Source organism: Cynoglossus semilaevis, chromosome 16, assembly GCF_000523025.1.
Source record: "Cynoglossus semilaevis isolate Cse_v1.0 chromosome 16, Cse_v1.0, whole genome shotgun sequence".
NCBI classification, from domain to species: Eukaryota; Metazoa; Chordata; class Actinopteri; order Pleuronectiformes; family Cynoglossidae; genus Cynoglossus; species Cynoglossus semilaevis.
In genome coordinates, this window is record NC_024322.1 from 2,621,304 (window position 1) to 2,642,126 (window position 20,823).

At 40.7% G+C, this 20,823-nt stretch overlaps 1 protein-coding gene across 1 annotated transcript in view; it reads left to right on the top strand.

Moving 5' to 3' along the window:
- plcl1 (phospholipase C like 1) overlaps positions 1-14,622 on the top strand; it is a 57,240-nt gene extending 42,618 nt beyond the window's left edge. Inside the window, exons 4-12 of the mRNA XM_008328005.3 lie at positions 353-646; positions 2,434-2,825; positions 3,789-4,899; positions 4,976-5,152; positions 8,259-8,621; positions 11,685-11,888; positions 13,104-13,179; positions 14,150-14,259; positions 14,338-14,622. Coding sequence (XP_008326227.1) covers positions 353-646; positions 2,434-2,825; positions 3,789-4,899; positions 4,976-5,152; positions 8,259-8,621; positions 11,685-11,888; positions 13,104-13,179; positions 14,150-14,259; positions 14,338-14,532 — 2,922 coding nt within the window. The 3' untranslated portion in view covers positions 14,533-14,622. The remainder of the gene's footprint in view (positions 1-352; positions 647-2,433; positions 2,826-3,788; positions 4,900-4,975; positions 5,153-8,258; positions 8,622-11,684; positions 11,889-13,103; positions 13,180-14,149; positions 14,260-14,337) is intronic.
- Positions 14,623-20,823: the final 6,201 nt, after the last annotated feature.

The following is a 20,823-nucleotide window of genomic DNA, read 5'->3' on the forward strand; positions in this document are numbered from 1 at the left end:
CCCCACTGCCCCCCCCCCCCCAGGGGGCCCACCCCACTATTTGGAAAGTACACAGAAATGACTTGAAGGTCAAGAATCGTAGACCAAGAAGATGAATTTATTGCACTCACATAAAATAAACACAAAGTTATAAGTAGTTTTGAGATGGAAATAAACTTACCTAAGTCAACATAAAGCTAAAAATGAATTATTAAGTACCTAATAGTAAAAGAAATAGTTGTGATTACATAAAAATATTTGGAAAGTACATGAAGTAATTTATATGCTGAATATGCTCAATGTCAGTTTTTGGTGTAGTTATTAAAAACCCTCCATCATGTGTGACACCTCCATGACCTCCTCTTCCCCACAGTCTCTGGACCTGGTGGCGTTGTCTGCTGATGTGGCCAACATCTGGGTTACGGGCCTCAGGTATCTGCTGGCCCACCCTTCTGCCATTGGTGGAGGTGGGAGCAGTGGATTTGGAGGTGGAGTTCTATGTGAAGGAGGGGGCGTGGCTGTCGAGGGGAGTCTTGGCAGTAAAATAAGGTGCGAGTGGCTGACGACAGAGTTCGCCCTGGTGGACGAAGACGGACATGGCATCGTGACGGAAGACGTTGCCGTTTCAACGATCTGTAAACTGTGTCCTGGTACCAGAGAGGCAAAGGTGATCTTTTTTTTTTGTTTGTTTCTTTTTTTAAATCGACACAATTCACAATTAACTTCAGAAATTATCCAACACAGAGAAACTGCAAAATTACTGTAATTAAATTTGAATTTCAATGCATACGCAGAATGAAGCGCACTGTACATCTAATAATGCTACCACCCATCCACTCACCATTGCTCTAGTTCACAGTTGTCATTACAAAACACACACTCCAGGTAAGGCTTTTTGCTAAAGCCAAGGGTGTCAAACATACGGCCCCGGGACCAAAACTGGCCCACTGGAGGGTTCATTCCGGCCCGGTTGATGAATGAAAAATACGCAAACACGTCATATTTATTATATTTTCTGAAATGATATTTTATTAGATATGAATATTTTTTCAATATATTTGCACGTAGTTGCATTAAGACAAAGGGGAAAAACATGGACTTTTTATGCCCAGACACACTTTTCATGTTATGATTGTACTGGTCCGGCCCACTTGTCATCTAATCAGGCTGTACGTGGACCCTGAACCAAGATAGGTTTGACACTACTGGTTTACGCCAACCACCTTAACCGATATATATATATACATATATATATACATATATATATATATATATATATATATGTACGTATATATATATATATATATATATATATGTATGTATGAGTTTGTGGAGGCGTCAGCTTTAGGTCAGACGCCCTTGTGTCAGACCAGACTCACAGAGCTCAGAGCAGTAAATTAGTCGACGGCTGACAAACTGACTGAGACAGTTGTCAAATGGATTGCAAGTGACTGCAGACTGATTTATATTGTTGAGGACAACCTCGTCACCCGTTGGAAGTTTTAAAATCAATGTGTTTCACAAGCCACTGTCAAGATGCAACTAATACACTCTCACATATTTTTCTTGACATTTTTCCATATTAATAATTGCATCATAATGGATTTTTTGCCACTTACCGTTATCTTATTCTTTCAGCAATTTTCATGTTCTTTTGTCATATTAAAAAAAAAAGCTGTATTTATCTCAATTCGTTTAGTCATGAAATCCTTAATCCACAGCTACATTGTATTAAGTGACATGAAAAAAAATTAAAATCCTTAATCCACAGCTACACTGTATTAAGTGACATGAAAAAAAATTAATTGCTTGGAAGCCCTAATTTGTTGTTAATAAAGAAATAAATAAAACCTGTTAATGACTAAGGACATTGCGATTAAAAGAGAGAGAAAGAAAATGCTTCGGGCTTTTTCGTCATTTCTGTTTTACACTGTTAGTTAGTGAGGTTATTTTTCAGATTTTGTGTAAAAAAAAAAAAAAAATTCACAGCATTTTTTTAAACCATAACAATTTTTTTACAACTGGTTTATTGTGGCGTTTTCTTAACATTTAGGTTAAATTAAGAAAAAAATTGTTAGCTGTTGATACATATATGTTCATATGGATGTTCTGTTCTAGGATTTATTTGACAATTTTTCCAACTGTGGAACTGAGCTCTGAATAACAGCCTTTATCAGAACCAGTGCAGATAAAACAAGGCAAGCGACAATAAAGCAACTAACCAGAAAAAGAGATGAAGCGGAGAAAGGAGTGAGGAGAGATGATAAATTATTTCTCTTTGTGTTGTCTTATGGCAGTCCCTTTAATATCCTTGTGAAAGCCCGTTGAGTTTCATTACATTCTCCACCTACTTTGAATGAATGACGTGTTGCTGTGACATATTCATTGATTGACATATCTTCCCACTCATTAAAATACTAATCATCTCATGCGATTGTTCTGTGTTTCCCTTAGGTACGTCTGCGCTTCAAGGAGATCCAGCGCAGCAAGGAGAAACTGACCTCCCATGTGACTCTGGAGGAGTTCCAGGAGGCGTATTGCGAGCTCTGTACCCGCCCTGACGTCTACTTCCTCCTGGTGCAGCTGTCCAAGGACCGGGAGTGCCTGGACCCTCAGGACCTCCGACTCTTCTTGGAAACAGAGCAGGGTCTGTCTCTGGCAACCACCGAGGGATGCTGGGAGCTGCTGCGGCGCTACGAGCCCTCCGAGCAGGGTAAGGAGCGCGGGCTGCTCGGTCTGGACGGGTTCGCCCGCTACCTGCAGTCGCCCGAGTGCCAGCTGCTCGACCCGGATCACCATGGAGTTTGTCAGGACATGAACCTACCTCTTTCTCACTACTACATCAGGTACGGTAGTCCTGGTCTGTTACCTTTTATTAGAATTTTTAAAAATCTTTACTTAATCTTGAGTGGCGCTTTGGCCCAGAGGTCATTGGTGTGGAACCCCAGGGTTCATCTTCTGGGCAAGATCAAATCCCGGTTAGGGTTAGGGTTAGAATTTGGATTTGAACCCTGTTAGAGGAGTTAGGGTTACCTTCTAGTGGACTCACCACCCACAGGAAGGGTCAGGGGGGTTGGTACGGGGCAGTGTGATTTGGTGGCGGTAACTGATAAGCGGATGCAAATGGATGGATGGACTTAATCTTGATTGATTGTTTGAGAATTTGGATTTGAACCCTGTTAGAGGTTGAATGTACAATCTGCAGTGGATTAGAAATAAACTAATATTTTAGGTAGGCACCTTTTGCACATCATGAAACTGGTTTGTGACACATGAGATCAGGCACTGACAGTACAGTGAACCTATAGTGGAACAATGAATAATTGAAACTTCCGAAAGTTGGCTTCACTTTTAGCCAGTGTCTATCCACATAGTGTTAAAATTCGGTAAGCTTAAAGGAAGAATGGAGCAGATTTGCTGGTTAGATCCCCAGTCTCCTGTATCCAGTTTGTTCCCGTATGTTCAGTGCTCTGGATTCCCTCCGCAGCCCCAAAACAAATTTGCTGGTTAGATCCCCAGTCTCATGTTCAGTGTTCTGGATTCCCTCCGCAGCCCCAAAACAAGCAGGATTAGCTTAGCTTTCTTGCTAAACTGATGATAGGTTTCAGTGTGAACTTTGATTGTTTGTCTCTATATGTGGCCCTTCTCCACCCTTCCCCCATCTTCCTCCAACCCTAACGAGGATAACTAGTACAAATCACTGACAAAGTAGTTGCCGCTCAAAACCCAGTGCACATTTTTTATAACAAATCAGCGTCAGCTATGTCAGCGGACTGGATGTTAGAATATAATAAGTATTTTTCCTTCAGCACATCGTATCGCTCCTACCTACTGGATGACCAAGTACATGGCAGAGCAGACCTCGGTGGCCTGATCAAATCCTTACAGTCCGGCTGCCGCTGCCTGGAGCTTGGAGTTACTGATGGCCCAGAGGGAGAACCTCTTCTGGGTGTGGACTACGGTTCAGACGTACCCAAGCATCATCACCACCACCATCACCACTGCGCACCTGTGACCATTCGGTCGGCACTGGAGGTGGTTAACAAGTACGCCTTTCTAACCTCACCGTACCCCCTGCTGATCTACCTGTGCCACCGCTGCTCCCCGGCCCAGCAGCAGACCATGGCAAACCATCTGAAGAAGGTTTTCGGCTCGCGACTCTACATACCAGAGGATGTGCCCGTGAACCTGGGGGGCCGTGGAACGGCTCTACCCTCCCCGGAGCAGCTGAAGGGACGTGTCGTTATTGTTGGCAAAAAGCTCCCCGCCGATCATCAAGGTTCTGATGGGGAGGTTTCCGAAGAGGATGAGGAGATTGGAGGAGGAGGACCTTTGGCAGGACGACGAATGACTATACCGGGTGAGGAGGATTTGGGTGTGGTCCTAGTGGTGCCTCCGCCTTCTCAACCCAGGAAGCTCCGTCTCCACCGAGATCTGTCAGACTTGGTGGCGATAGCTCGCACCGGTAGCCGCAGCTTCTATGCCCACAGGACACGGGACAAACAGCAGCAGTCTCCCCCCGGCAGTCCCTCCACTCCCGGCACACCCGTGCCTCCAGAGCCACCGTACTTTACGCTGTGCTCTCTGGGCGAGGGAGAGGCCGGGCGCCTGACAAGCGAGAGCCCAGAGGACTTGGTGATGTTCACCAAACGCACATTGACCCGGGTGCGGCCCAGCTCGGTACGCCTGGACTCCAGCAACCCTAATCCACAAGGGTACTGGAAAGGAGGGGTCCAGCTTGTGGCCCTAAACCAGCAGACCCCTGGCGCAATGTTGGACCTCCACCGAGGTCGCTTCCTGCAGAACGGAGGCAGCGGTTACGTACTTCGACCGGCTGTGATGAGGGATGAGGTGTCGTATTTCAGCGCCCACACACAGGGGTGTGTCCCAGGAGTTCCTCCGCAGACGCTACGTATAAAGGTACAGGCGTCGTTCTTGTTTACGTAGACAGGTGACGAACCCTAACTAATCCAGTCCACTTCTGTCTCATGCGAAGGTTATTAGTGCCCACAACCTGCCCAAGCCTCAGGGATCGGGGGCTAAAGGAGAGTTCATTGACCCCTATGTAGTTTTGGAATTGCACGGCGTCCCAGCGGACTGCGCTGAACAGCGGACACGCACTGCAGCTCAGAACCAGGATGACCCGCTCTTCGATGAGACCTTTGAGTTCCAAGTAAGACTTTGGCTTCATTCACATGGTTTAGATTTCATTAAGGTACCTCAATCAAACATCGGAAAAAACACTTCGATTCGATACTTAAAATAAACCCAAATGCTCAACTTATCTTTGCACAACATGCCATGAAACGGGACACTATCACCTCAGCCCGTCAGCGTGCGGTATACTGGTGGAGAAAACAAGGTATCGGATTGATATCTCTCAGCCCGTCAGCGTGTGGTATGCTGGTGGAGAAAACAAGGTATGGGACTGATATCAGTATTGGCGGATGCAGTACTCCAAATTGCAGTATTGGTATCGGACATGAAAAAGTTGAATCGAATCATCCCTAAATATTATTGTTAATATTTGTATGGTTAAAGTGCTCCAGTACCAGCAATGTTCACATTTCATTAGAAAATATTTAATATATTTATATTATTGCATTATTTTAATTTTTTATAATTATTATTTTTATTATTTTTAGTTATTTTAATTTTAATAATTTATATTTAAATATTTAATATTTAATACATTTGTGTATTATAAATATAAAAAAAATAATATTTATATGTTTGTATTTATAAAATTATATTTAATATAATTTTGACAAAAGTCACATTTCAGGGAAGATGTTCATGTTGCAGATACAGTTTTGTGATGAGAAAATCGCACTTCTGCGCAGGATTTGTTTTTCCTTAAACTGGCCCTGAGAAATACTATGTTGTCAAATTTTATATGCTGACAAAAATCTTTTTTTATATCTTAATGATATTAATATACATTTTATATCTTAATGAGGTAGAGCAGGATCTTTTTGCCAACTTGTATAAAATGTATATTTTTAAAAAACAACAAAGAACATTGAAGTAAAACCTAGCTCTTAATGGTTTGACTTAACAAAAAAAAAAGGTACATTCTTTGTATTATTCACAGAACAAAAAAAAAGTAAAAAAATGTAAAGTTTGTATGGTACAGTTCTTGGGAACTTTTTGCCCTTTATTATGGCCTCCAGGTGTAAGTCAGTCTCTTCTGATGCTTTTATGTCCTATATCAGGCATGGGCAAACTAAGGCCCGGGGGCCGGATGTGGCCCTTTTGGCTTTTTAATCTGGCCCGCCAAACTTGTCCAAATGATATTATTAATATATATTATGATTATATTTCTGCCTTTTCCCCATTAAATGGTGTCAAAAATGATAAAAGCATTTGAGCATTTTAGCCTTTATGCATGACTTTTACATGTCATTTATCTTAGTTCATACGAACGCTCCATCTATCTGCTCCAGACCCGGCCCTCCCTTTTCAAATTTAGAACCCATTGTGGCCCGCTAGTCAAAAAGTTACACGAGGACGCCATGTATTGACAAGTAGCTTAACATTTTACGGAAGGACAAAAGAAAAACCAAGTGTAGGTTCTTAAAATCTAAGTTGCATACATTGTTGCTAGAAATGGTCCCTGCAGCTCATTTATGATCATTTCTAAATTTAAGTTGCATACATTTTTGCTAGAAATGATCCCTGCAGCTCATTTATGATCATTTCTTTGTTAGAAATCCTCCAGTCACCCACAAGACCAACTGTTGTCATAAAAGGAAAGCGTGCCTTTTAAATGTGCACTGAATTGAATATGGATAAGGCAGAGGGAGGGGACGACGTCGACCGCACAAAAGAGATGGTTTCGGAGGCGAGCCGCTGATGACTCTGCACCTGTGTGGAAATAGCCCACAGAGTGGTTAATTGGAGGGAGATGAAGATTTAAATTATGTGCTTCCACGAATAGACCTCCGTACAGACAGAATTCATTACAGGAGATGGGATTTGATGAGGGCTGACGTTTTACTGAAACTGTCCCGTAAGAGTTCGGTGGTGCTGCAACGACAGGCTGCCGCTACTGATGTGTCCACCGTGGTCACGTCGTTAACCACGTGTGTTTTTAAAAACCACATTTTGGTGAAGGTTCTGTTCTTGTGTGTTTATTTGAAATGATACTCCTAGTCTTTTTTTGGTTTTTGGTTTTTGAAGAGTGTGGTGACGGGGCCAGGATTTTAATTAAGCAGTGGCTACAAAAATGGATCAATCCCATGGATCGATCTGTTTTTCCTGACCGACTTTGATCTGATGTAAACAGACAGAAAACATGTTCAAACAGCCTGTGGTCGATAGAGCACACTGTACACTGAATAAAAAACACAGTTTTCTTTTAGCAGCTGCAAAAATAACTAAAAAAAAAAAAAAGGAAATCCCGATCTCAAAACATAGCTTAAATTTCCGTAATTAAAGTACAGATTAAAGACCTACTAAACTGTAGGTGAAATGTGGTAGTTATGTCTTTGTTGTGTTAGTACAATGGATAACTGTATTGAAACGGTGGTTTATCACAAATAATTAGACTTATCATCGCAGAAATGTGTTGTTATTTGGTTTTATGGCTTGTTTGTACGTAAAATACTATATAGTCAAAATTGTTTTTAAGAAAAAAACTGTCATCATTTTAAATATATTTTAAATATTTTTTGTTTGATTGGTTTCAACACCTATAGAATTAAATTAACTGTAACAGTGAAACCTCGGTTTTCGACCTTAATTCGTTCCCGTTCGTGAACCGAAAAGTTTGAAAACTGAAACAATTTTCCCCATCGGGATCAATGTAAAATGGATGACTCCGTTCCTGGACCCGGATGATTTGTGTACAAGTTCATACACGAAACCAATGAAAATAATTAGATCTAACCGAAAAAAGACTAACACAATAGAATAAAGAATAAAGCTATAAATAGGAAAGGCAGTTTCATTCATTCTTACCGGTGCCGATTGCGCAATGTTCGCTTCGCTTTCTCACAAATGATTGTCTCCGGAACACTGTCGCCGGCCAACTGCTTTTCGTTGATCCAAACCAGTAGAAACGTTTCCACTTCTTCTAACGTCTGAGATCTTTGCTTGGAGGTCACAGTCACTCCTTTACCAACCTTAGCTTAGAGTTATGGTTCGACAACAATTTGTTCTTAAACCGAATTTTTCGAAGTGGGAGGTGTTTGACAACCAAGGTTTTTTTTTTTTTTACATTTGAAAATAACAACTGCAAGCTGAGGCTAAATGTTGGTGTGGCTCTCTACCTCCAGGTCAACATGCCGGAGCTGGCCCTGCTGCGATTCGTTGTGCTTGATGATGACTACATCGGAGACGATTTTATTGGTCAGTTCAGCGTCGCCTTCGAGTGCCTTCAGCCTGGCTACCGTAACGTGCCGCTGTTGGGCCTATCAGGTGACCCCCTGCCCCACGCCAGCCTGTTTGTCCATGTAGTGATCACCAACCGTCGAGGAGGTGGGAAGGCCCACAGACGGGGCCTCTCTGTGAGGAGGGTGGGACGACGGGGCAGGGGCTACGTCACACTGAGGAATACGGGCATCAAGGTGGTGGACGAGACCTTCAAAGTGGCCGGTGGTCCACTGAAGGAGGCCGCAGACCTGCGGGAGGACGCACAGGTGAGACCCGTAACCTAGGGAACAGTTTTCTAAAGAGTTGTGTATATAAAAAAAAAAATTAAAAAAAATTAATAATAATAATCATTTTAATAATAATAATCATTTTAATAATAATAATAATTTTAATATTTTTTAAAATTATTATTATTATAATTTTCTTTTTGGTATTTTACCTAAACTATGTTTTAATAAAAATAATAAATAATAAATCATAAATAATAAATAATAAATTATAATAACTAATATTGATTATTATTGTTATTATCATAATCAAGTGATTTTAGTGACTGAAAATAACACATTTTTCCCTTTTAAAAAAAACAATACATTTTTATAGAGCATTAGTTAAAAGTCAAAGTTAGTCAAAATTAATTGTCAGTTCAGTTTGACTGCAACACAGAAAGCACGTTCACTCATCAAACTAAATTCCATAGTGAAAATTGACAAATTTTACAGCGATACAAAATGACTTCTTTTTTTTTTTTTACTTATTTTTATTTCCATTTAGTAGGTATTTTTCCGTGTTTACAATTGCGGTCCAAAGACTTGAGACTTACTTGTGACTTGCAAAGCAATGACTTGGTGCCACCTCTGCTACAAGCCATCAGCATATACAAATAAATGTCTGCACATTTATACATAACCATCGAACTAATTCCATATTATGTATCTTTGTTTGCATTGTGTTATGGTCGGGGGAGGATTTAAACATTTTTGCACATTTTTATTTTTACATTTTGACAGTACTCTGACAGTCCCAGAAAATGATAAGCTATTGAATTTAGAAGTGAGAAAGGGAGTCCTAAAATATCGCACTCTCCTCTCTCTCTCTTTTTTTTTTTTAATCCGGTCTGATTCAGTGTTGAGGGCAGAGTCGGCCGGATTCAGACACTGTAGGCAGGACTAGTCTGTAGGATGAAAAAGAGAAACTAAAGGGGGAGGAGGAGTAGGAGAGCGACAAGCAGAGGAAGATTATCTATAAATACCTGCTCGTTCACCGCCCACCGTCTTAATAGATGCTAACATCTGTGGGTGGGCGAATGTGAAGAGAAATTCTCTTTCAAAAGGTCTGGAGCGTTATTTAAAAACACTTTAAGGAAGAAGTACGTGGCGAGCGCTGCCGCTGCTGCTCTTTTTGTCTCCAACACTGTCCACACAGCCAGGTCTGTTGTTTGCCATCTGGCAGGTGAAGAAGTTTGAAAGTACTTACTTTTTTTTTTTAATAATACAGTGTTGTAGAGCTTTGGACGTGGATATCATCTCCAAAGACTCTTAACTTCAAACCCTGGGATTCAGGTTGTTCTTTACTGACGTAAAACCACTGGAGACTGATTAAAACCTTTAAAGAGACTTTTAAAGAAATTTTTTTTTTTTCATTCATTTTCAACAACGCTTTTGAGGTGTTGTGTGGTCAGCAAACGTCACGTGTCGTCCCCCCCCCCCCCCCCCCCCCGTTCGGTGTCTCGCGGCGCCCCTAGGTGGTTTATTTAAGTAGGTCAGCGATGTCAGCGAGCAGGACCTACTGTGAGATGTTCTCCCATATGATAAGAGCGCTTTAATAAAACATGTGCTACAGCAGTGACTACACTCGGTTTTTTGTCAGTTTAACAGAGCGGTGTGTGCATTAGGACGTACGTTACGTTTAAGGAACACTTTGTTTAGCGGAGAGCAGGAGGCAAGAGTTTTGCAGAGCGCAAAAATCAGTTTTAAGACATTGAGGAACATGCTTGTCCCAGTATGGTTTCAGATTAGTGCAGAGGTTCTCAAAGCTGGGGGGCGCGGATGGACTGAATGATTGAAACGTGACACAGAATACTGTCCAATGCTGTAAATGTTCACCGGGAGACTGACAAAAAAACGGATCGGTTGAAGGCAGTGAAAAATGAAACAGGATGTCACTCCTGCCAACTGACCACAGTTGGCAATGCTAGTTGGCTCGCACATGATTTCTTAGGAACCGAAGTGGGGCCCAGCAGAGAAAGTGGATACAACCAGTTTATTTGGCCTAAGGCATATGTGTCAAACTCAAGGCCCCGGGGGCCAAATGCGGCCCGCCAAGCTGTTTTGTGTGGCCCGCGGGAGCTTAAAAAGCATTTAGTAAAGTCCATGCAGCAGATTTTCTTAACCTAAGAAATTATTATTTTTTTTTATTACACAACAACATGAACAATATTTGTAGCTTGAATGAATAATAATCAATTGCAGAAACATGTTTTAGTCTGTGATGGAGTAGTTACTATACTAGCTATAACTATCTATACCAGCGGTCCCCGACCCTTTTTTGTTCCAAGGACTGGTCAGCCAGTGTCAGCTGTTACCCGTGAGCTATTATTTTAAAATAAAACTAGATTATCTTTCAACGAAGAAAGCAAATGGATACGAGAGGATTTTCTTTGAATGAAGTAAATTAGTAAAAATTAAGTACACTTTTTCACTGTGTCCCACTGCGGCCCGGCACCAAATGACCTATGGACTGGTACTGGCCCGCGGACCGTGGGTTGAGGACCCCTGATCTATACAGTCTTCCATGTACAACCGGCCCTTCAAGGGGAACTGTATTGATGATGTCGCCCCCTGGTGGAAATGAGTTTGACACCGCTGGTCTAAGGTTACAGTTGTTGCCTAGGCTGTGCGGCTTCATTTGACACAAATCTGGACCTGACCTCTTTAGAAATGACCCAAACGGAAACTTTGGCAGCAGAAATCTTTTTTGATCACGTAACCTAGTTTTTTTCCCCATCTTCCTCACACACCTGCTGCTGCAGTTAGGGTGGAGGTGGGGTCGGGGGGGGGGACTAATTGCGGTAATTTTCCTGCTCCATTTTTATACCACATTATCATTTTTTTTTTTTTTTTGCCAAGTGTTTAAGCTAACGGTGATGTCAAAGGATTAAAAGCAGCAATTACTGCCGTACTGCTCCTATTGAAATACAGATGGCAGTGTGTGCGTGTGTGTGCGTGATCTTTTCTCACCTTTTCCAACAAGGAACCATACATCTGATCTGACTCTATCTCTTCTTTTCTCTGGTCCTTCTCCTCACATCTCTCTTTCTCTCTCTCCAGAGCACCACCGCCAGCTTCAAAGAACAGTGTGGGCTCCCCACAGTGGCCAAGCTGAAGCAGTGCATCCAGAGTCTGGCCACCAGACTGCAGAGCCCGGAGGGCTCCATCGGCGCCGCGATGGTGTTGAAAGACGGCTACCCCTGTCTGGAGCCCCTGGTCAACCTGTCGGAGCCCACTCGCAAAGTGCTAGCTGCCTACGACACGGTTAGCTAAAGTCACATTACTACGTTTGTGCTGGTACAACATTATTGTTTTTTTTTTTTTTTGATAAAATGTACTCGTTAGCTAAGTGTCTAAGCTAAGCCTCTGATCCTGGGCACACCTACGTGAAATGACAGCGTGACAGAGGGGTCTGATGCCAAGGCATTAAATATGCAGTGAGACTGTCTGAGGCCATATGAATGAAACAGTCCCTCACACACATACTAATAACCCACGCACAGCCACTCGGCTGCCTCTGCTTCCATTTTCTGTTTTTCTCTCACACCGCAGTGCGATTTCTTGCGTTTTATCGTCAGTTCGCATCATCACTGAGGAAAATCTGACTGAAAGTTTTCCCAACATCTACACGCAACGACCATTGTGGCTCAATAATGTGATCACTGTTCATCGCTCTGTTGAGTAAAAAAGTACATAAGCGACCAGTTTACCTCCTCCTCCACATCTCGTCTTCTCTTCCCCACCTGTTACACCACCGAAGCTGCCACACCTACACAATCACACGCGCAGACACGCATGTGCGTGCGAGGTTGCTAACGCATCGCTGCGTCTTTGTGATCACGGTGAATGTGTAAGAGTGCAGCTCCTCATTGTGTTTTTTTCTGCAGCTTTTATCCATGTTTTACTTCGTGCTAAAATGAACTGAATGAAAACAAAAGACAAAAAAAAAAACAGTTCCAGTGGTAATTTATGGAACTGGAAAGGTTTGTGGCTGGATGAAAAAATAGAATAAAAAATAGAAAAGACTGTGTGGATGGAAATTAAAAATTCTTTTTTTTATATATATATATAATTTTCACCACTTTTTTTTCTCTTCTTCACTGCATTGTATTTGATATTTATATCATATTACCTGTAGTGGTCATATATTTTATATATATATATATATAAATATATATACACACATATATATATATATACGTATATGTATATATATATACGTATATGTATATATATATACATATATTTGTATATATGTAAATATATATATATATACGTATATATATACATATATATGTGTGTATATATATACGTATATATATATATACACACATATATATGTATATATATATATATATAATTATTACCCACAGCCAATTTAAGTGTTTTAAATTTCAATAAATAGTCAACAGTCATTTAAAATTTCTGCCATGTGTCGTGTTGATCATTAACTCTCTTCCTCCCTCTCTCTGTGTTCAGATGATCGCCTCGCAGAAACAGCTGATTGAGAATGCAGATTACGTTCAGGAGCGCATCGACCAGGTTCAGAGGGAAGGTATGGCGCGCCGATTCAGATCGATGACTGACTGCGACTGTGGTTGACGTTTACCTAATACAGGAGCGTTCTGGAAAAACATCCAGTCCCTGAGGGTTCTCCATATTAGTCCTCATGCAGCTGCTCTCCGTCATCTGTCCGGATAAACAACACAGACGGAATATTTCTAATAATGAAATGAGATGCTCGTCTGCCTCTCTCATCAAAGAGCTCAGCGTAAACCGAAGGAGGCGACTCCTCTGAGGAAGAGTCCGTCAGTAAACAACTTGTCAGTTGAAAGAATGTCCCCATTAGTTGTAGTGTTGTTTCATGTCTCTTCCACATATTCGTCAGTGTGGATTTATAATTAGCGAAAAAGGCAGTTGTTTTTCTGTTTTAATAACATCTATTCTATCCTATTCCTCTGTGCCTTAGGACAATAACAATTTTTAATATAGACCATATTAAATATATATAAATATATATACACACCATTTACAGCCTTGTTTCTCGATTACTTTCTGTCATGCCCCCCCTAGTGGACAGAACGTTTTTGCACGCCGCCCCCTTAAATTGAAATACTATTCAAAACAAAATAATATGTATTTTTCTTATCTTTACAAACCACTGTATGAATTGCTGCCACCTAGTGACTGGAGGCTTGTTTATCGTTCGAGCATTTCAGCGACGGCACACTTCGAAAAGTCGATCAGGGAATAAATAAAAATTACAAAAAAATGATAGACAAAAAAATAAAATAAGCCAAAAAATATCAACAAGGAGGTCAACTAATTTGGCTAAAGATTCCAATCAACAATGATGATGTTTATTAGCCCAGAAACCCAGAAAAAGTTTTCTTTTAAAAAAGGACCAAAACAAAACAATAAGAGGCCAAAAGGAAATAAAGGAAATAGTTACTAAAAAAAAAAGTCAGTGAAGAAAACAACATTTAATCCCTGACCACACACCGCTGCTGTTCTGTCTTCACCAGGCATGGACTTCCATGAGGAGCTTTCTCGGCTCGGGGAGAAGGAAGGACTGAAGGGACGTAAGCTAGGTAAATCTGTGGAGAGCTTTACCTGGAACATCACTGTCCTGAAGGTTAGTCAAACAAAAATGGTTGACAGTCGCAGAAATGTTGGACTTGCCCCCCCGGAGAACATCTCCTGTGTCCCACAGGGTCAGAGCGACCTGTTACGCGGCGCTAAGATGGAATCCTTGGACGCTCTGAGGCAGCTGGCTCTGGCCTGTGAAGCCTGTGGACTCACCTCCTCCTCCTCCAACATCAACTCCTCGTCCTCCGCCGAGATCCACTACTCCTCACATCCTCAGTCTGGTCGCCGCAGCAGCACGCACAGCAACGGACGCATATGAGGCGCCGGCCTTCGTTTCCTCCCACACTGGGTCCAGACATGCTGCCAAAGACAGAAAAGGGAGGAAATCAAAGAGAGGGAGGAGGGGGGGGGGGGGGGGGGGGAGGCGAGAAAGTACGGCTGGAGTTCAACGCTGAGGATCCAAGTCTGCGCAGAAGAAGGTCGTGATTGTTCTAGACAGGAATGTTCTGACACAGCGGTGGTTAATGTGACATTGACTCTGCCTCCCAAGTGGGGAAAGTTAAAGATCATGTCGGTGTGTTAAATGCAGAAGGAAAAAAAAAGAAGTGACACTTGAGAAGACGTGTGCGTGTGTGTGTGTGTGTGTGTGTGTGTGTTTGTGTACGTGCCTTAATATTATGTTTTTAAAGCTTCAAACTCAGTTTTAAATGCAGTTGGGTTTTCGTCGGACCTCATTGAAAACAAGCACACTGATCTTGTAGACAAGGCTTTTATTCTAAGGCTCCTCTGTGTTTATGCACAGTTCCTGTTCCTGGAAGGGTTCTCCTTCAAGTTCCACCTTAACAAAAATGTTCACGATGTTTTGATCCCTCTTTTTTTTTTCTTAACTATGGTGGACGCAAAACTGATACATTTTCACCATCCTCCTGATATATTATCTCTCGGTTCAGTTTCGTTAATAGTTCATCATTGTGTTCATCCTGCATAAACATTTTTTTGTTTAATTCAATTTCACGTGGGCGACAACATTAAATGTAAATGTTTTAATTTTCTCCTAAAAAGGTTTGACGTTAAGCTGGATTTCAGCTTGCATAGCACACCTTACCCCACATGTCGTTCTAAGACAACCTTGGGGGCGCAACCCCACATGGGGGACACCTGGAATTCAAATTGGGTCGCCTGAAATGTCTAGTAATTATTACCGATAACATACTTTTTCAACTAATTATTTAAAGTATTTTCAACGTTTGAGTTTAACAAACATGATCAAAAATGAATTCCAGGGGTGGCCAGAAATCTGTGATGTCAACATGAGGTCCAGCCAAGAAAGGTTGGGAACCACCAGACTAGGTCTAGTGATTAAAAAAGACCTGGGACGCAACCAGAGATTTTTTTGCATTGGTCTACATTGTAGCATGTGCATACATGCAGTAGGTGAACCCCCCCTCCCCAAAAAAAATCTAAAAATATGACTGATGTTTAAATACATGTTCAAATACACACAGACAAGCACAAAAAAAACGGTACACGTTAGGTCACTGTAAATCCCTTCTGTCACGTTAACTCGGTGACGAGTGGCGGTTTGAAACGTGAGGAACAGGATTTCAGGCTGTGCTGTAACTGAAGACGAGTGTGTTTTGACACTCAAGTGTGTTGATACTGTAGTGTGTTGATACTGTAGTACTACAAGTCTCCGCCGGTGTGGATCAGATAACCCGCTTACTATACACGGAAATGTGGGTTAACCTTAGTCTCTACGTACGGTACGTGTTTGTGCGTAGCTGCATCAGAGCCTGTTGTGTTGGTGGACGAAGTAGAAGAAGTAGCAATAACAATGGCGTGTTAGCTGACGATTAAAACGACTTTCTTGCTAATGTCTAAATGAAAACTAGAGGCTACTCTTGTCCCTTTAGAGACTGTGCTCCTCTTAGACCTTTTGTGGCTGAAACTTCTAGGTCTTAAAACCCAACTTTTGTACAACAGAACCTCAGCAGACGAGTAACATCTACTCCAGTATTCCATACGTATGTCTTTGAAGGATTCTTTTTTGAAAATACCAAATGTATTTTTCAGTAGCGAAACGACATGTAGAAGCAAAATCCTTTTTCTTCTTCTTTCTCTGTCCGTTGCCATATGTTCTTACCTTCACCATCCCACGAACCTTCTTCCTCTTTTACCTGCTGTCCATGAGCGCCAGTCCCAACAAATATTTCCGTCCAATATCCTAACTGCTTTTCCTGAGCATGTGTCCAAACATTTTCACCTTTCCTATCCTAACTTTATTTCCAAACATTAGTTCCCCTTCCGTATGATTTACGATATCTTCGGTTACGTCGCCATCTCTTATAAATTTATCAAGATAGTGTTGTTCCATCATTCTGACGTACGGCGTCCAAACAACAAATACAAATACGTCGTCTACCTGCGCTATACGCTGAACACGGCTTTGTTTACATTCATTCATTCAAAGCTAAACGGCCCACATTTGGCCCCCGGGCCGTAGATTGTCCATGCCTATTCTAGAATATGATGTTACCATTGTATTAGCATATGTAAGTGACGTAGCTACTTATGGACGGTATGTAAAAACGGAGTTAAATCTGACATAAGTTGAGGACCCCCCCTGTAGATTTAATATGTAGTATCACTAGATGGCAGCAAAGTATCCGTTCCGTCTGATACAACATAACGTTTGTTAAAACTATTTTTGAAGGTAGCTGTGATATAGTACCATCTGAAGATGAGGAAAAAATGTTGTGTCGCTAGCTTTGGGTTTCTTACTTGCTAGTATTTCCTGTGATACTACACTTTATTTATATGCTTGTAAAAAGTTCCATTTTTCACCAAAAAACAATGTAGGGGACAAAGCATGCACCGACCATGACTAGCATTTGTGATTGATGGCTAGTGACATCCAACATTAGCCTTAATGCAGGAGACACGGTGTGCTGACTGAGAAGAGACTGTTCTGTGAGGTCGCTACAGCCATTTTGACACATGTTGTATGGTTTGCAGTGAATTACGTTTTTTATATATACGACATATGTGCGTAATCATTTGCTTTTGTGAAGTCATTCCCTCATATTTATATCTTACCTTCTAACAACTTCTGCCCGACTCATTGTTGCAGCTCCAGGTGGGGAGTGACGCAGCTGAAGCTCTGAGTCACTCACAGCCAGAGGATGGATGTTGACCCGGACATATTTTCCATGTTTGTGTGTGTATTTGTGCACATGTATTGTGTTCGGGGTAAAGGTCAAAGTACAGGCGCAGAATAAAGGGGTGATGCTGGATTCATTTTCCGCTGCCCGCACCTGCGGAGCTGCGTAATTGGCGATGAGCGGCCGACAGAGTGACAGCACCTGCTGCGTGGGTCTAATAATAACACACTCTGACTCGCTGTAGGCCCGAGATTGTGTGTAGTTGCTGGTTTGGCCCTGTCTGTCATGATGTACAATAGTGCCCTGATTCGTCTGTGATTTTTTTTTTAAAATAATAGCTAGAGCTGTTATGGGTGAAAAGATCGCCATTCTAAGAACAGTAACTTTAACGAGAAATCGTTCCTCTGCGTACAACTGCATGAGGTGAGTGTATTGCATCTACAAAAACAAAAGTGTATTTGTTGTTTTATGAACATCCCAAACGTGTAGGTTGCGCAGTTGTGTATAGTCTTACCTTACAACACAAAAGTCCAATCAGACAAATACTGTAGTAATTTTACTTCACAGTACTCTGACATTGTGGATCGATCTACCTATAACAAAAGTTTACTGCTATTATTATTATTTTGTGACCTGGGTGTTTGCAGTCTTTAGTACAGATTTGACCCCTTGACCTCAGCAGTTATCCAGAAACTCCTGGGACCATTTAAGTGGGAATGTATTTCACAAATGACGCAACAATGACCAACAATGAACCATAAGGTTGTTCTAAATTCAATTCACTAACATTTACTTCCTCAGTGCTAACCCTGTGCATGTTTAGTTGAACACACGGCTGCTATACAGGAATTGAAGGGGACACACGGGAAGAAAATTGTTAATTGTTCTGCCTGTCACCGTCGCACAGATGAAGGAAGACAAATGATTTAAGTTAAATAATTGATAGTTATCAGACTCAGTTAAATGAAATTGGATCATTTTCCACATCCCACCTGGAGATCTCTCATGGCACACTGGGAATCGCTGGTCTTTAGAGCTCTACTGCCACTGGGTTTTGAAAATGGAAAATTGATTTTTCAGAATATTTGTGAGTGAGTTGTCCCCTCTCTCTCTCTCTCTCTCTCACTCGGCTTCCATGCCTCTCTCTGAGAGATCTGCTTACCTGCAGGGAGCAGTCTTCTGTGTGCATTAATGATGCATGGGCTGCAGTAAAACAAACCACAGTATTAGCTTTCTATGTTCCGGTTTACATGCCTTCTGATATGGGAAATATAAGTGGGTCAAAGAGCAAACAGGCGACTCTGGGCCTGACTCTACATAAGGGGGGAGCACGAAGGTGGAGGTCACAAGGTTTTACCTTTTGTATGTGTTCATCAAGGGTAGACGGGATGGATTGGATTTCACTAATTAGTCCTTTTCGGGGTTACGTTAACCTTATTCTCTCAACTAATGCGCCGTCATTTAGGACAAACAAGATTTTTGTTACAAGATGATTTGAAGTGTATCACAAAACAAAAAGCCCTCACTGCTAGTGTGTAACAGCATTAACTCTAACTTGCTTATTACAAAGGACAAAGAGAAAATTAGCGTTCGTTGCGGAATAGGACACAGGAGTGGTGTCAGCAGTCTGTGTCACTGGGGTAAAAATCTAAATACGTTTTTTTTTCGCAATCACAGGTGTCAAAAATGAAAAAAAAATTAAACTAAAAATGATTGCAGGCAAGTATTTATTATACACTAATTGTTATTTTTTTTGTGTGGAGATGGAGAAAAGAGAAGAAGCACAACAACCTTTCACACATACAAACAAAACGGCCGAAAAACAATAACAAAACATATATATACTTACATGTAAATATATGTTTATGTATATATACTGTATATGTTTATGTATATACTGTATGTATGTACTTATACATACATATATACATAAACATTTATATAGTGATGATAACGTCATTAATGAATATGGGCTAAGGGGGTAAGAAGACAAAAAAATCTACAGTAATTATTAATCCACTATTTTAAATTTTTTTAGATGAAAAGATTTAATGTCGAGATTTTGGACCAAAATTTGTTGAAGAATACGTAATTTTTCCAGGTACACAGGAACTGCTGACCTACTGCTGCCTCCAGTGGTCAACTTCTCATCGAGGTAAACTTAAACAAAATGTTCTAAAAGGAAAATGATATTTGACACATTTCTGTTAAGCAGTTAATATTTTTTTCTTAATTTATATTTTTCTCGAATTGTATTTTTTCTTTTTGTCCGAAATACATTTATGTTTCGATCGTGAAAATATAATATTTTTAGTGTGTTAAAAACCATTTCTGTTGAAGAATAAATCAATATTTTGCTTGGCAAATTTAACTGTTCAAGCTGTAAATACATTTTTGTTGGTAGCAAATACATTTTATGGTTTAGAATATATACTTTTTAATAAATAAAACTTATTCGTCTCTAAAAGTGAATTTAATATAAAAAAATGAAACAGGATTTATATTTATTACGTGTGCCTTTGGACAATTTCTGTAAAATTGTGGGTAAGAACGAGGCGTTTTTGTCGTGATGAGGAGGATGATGAAAGATGGATTTCTGCCACGCAACGTTTTAACTAACACTTGTTTCTCTGTACTCTTCAGTCCGTGTGTGATGCTTCTTCATTTTCACAGAGCTGTGATCAGTGATTCAAATAATCAGGGAGTTTGTTTGAACCTGCCGTAGTGACGTGAACACAGTTGTAAGACATGTGAATGTACCATACAGTAGATTGTGTATTAGCATCTGCAGTAATTTGTTTGTTTCTGCACCACTGACCTTTATCCTAAACCCAGTGCTGTTACCTCTGCTGTTCTTCTGACACTCGCTCTACGTTTTAAATAGAAAAAAAAATATGAGAAGAAAAGTATTTATTGAAGTGTGCTTGAAAATCACAAAAAATAAATAAACCCTTCTTTTATTTAAAAAACGCTATTGTGTTTTCTATCTTAATCAGCTGTAACCAGAGATGTATCCAGACCTAATAAAGGTAAATGTTCCTGCCCAACGCCTCTTGTAGTCTTCACTTTACCTCACACGTTCTCTTTTTTGTAATCAGATACATTAATTGAATATCTAGCTTCCTACCTGCAATAATTTCATTTTTTTTTAGCATGTTAGTGGTTCATCAAACAGTGAATGACATTAAAAGTAGTTTGTAAATTATTAAAGACAAGTCAACCCTTCTGATATTGATGGGGGAAAAAACTAGCAAAAAAGAAAAAAAGAAAAAAGAGGAACGTCCACTCGTGGAATTTTCAAATTACGACTCAGAGTAATTTCAAAGTTATAAATAAGTATTTATTGTCGCAAAGAATTGAATGCTTTGAAGAATGTTCTCCATGTTTAAACCATCACATTTTAAATAATTATTTTTTAATTTTAAATATTGAGGGTATTTTGTGCCTTT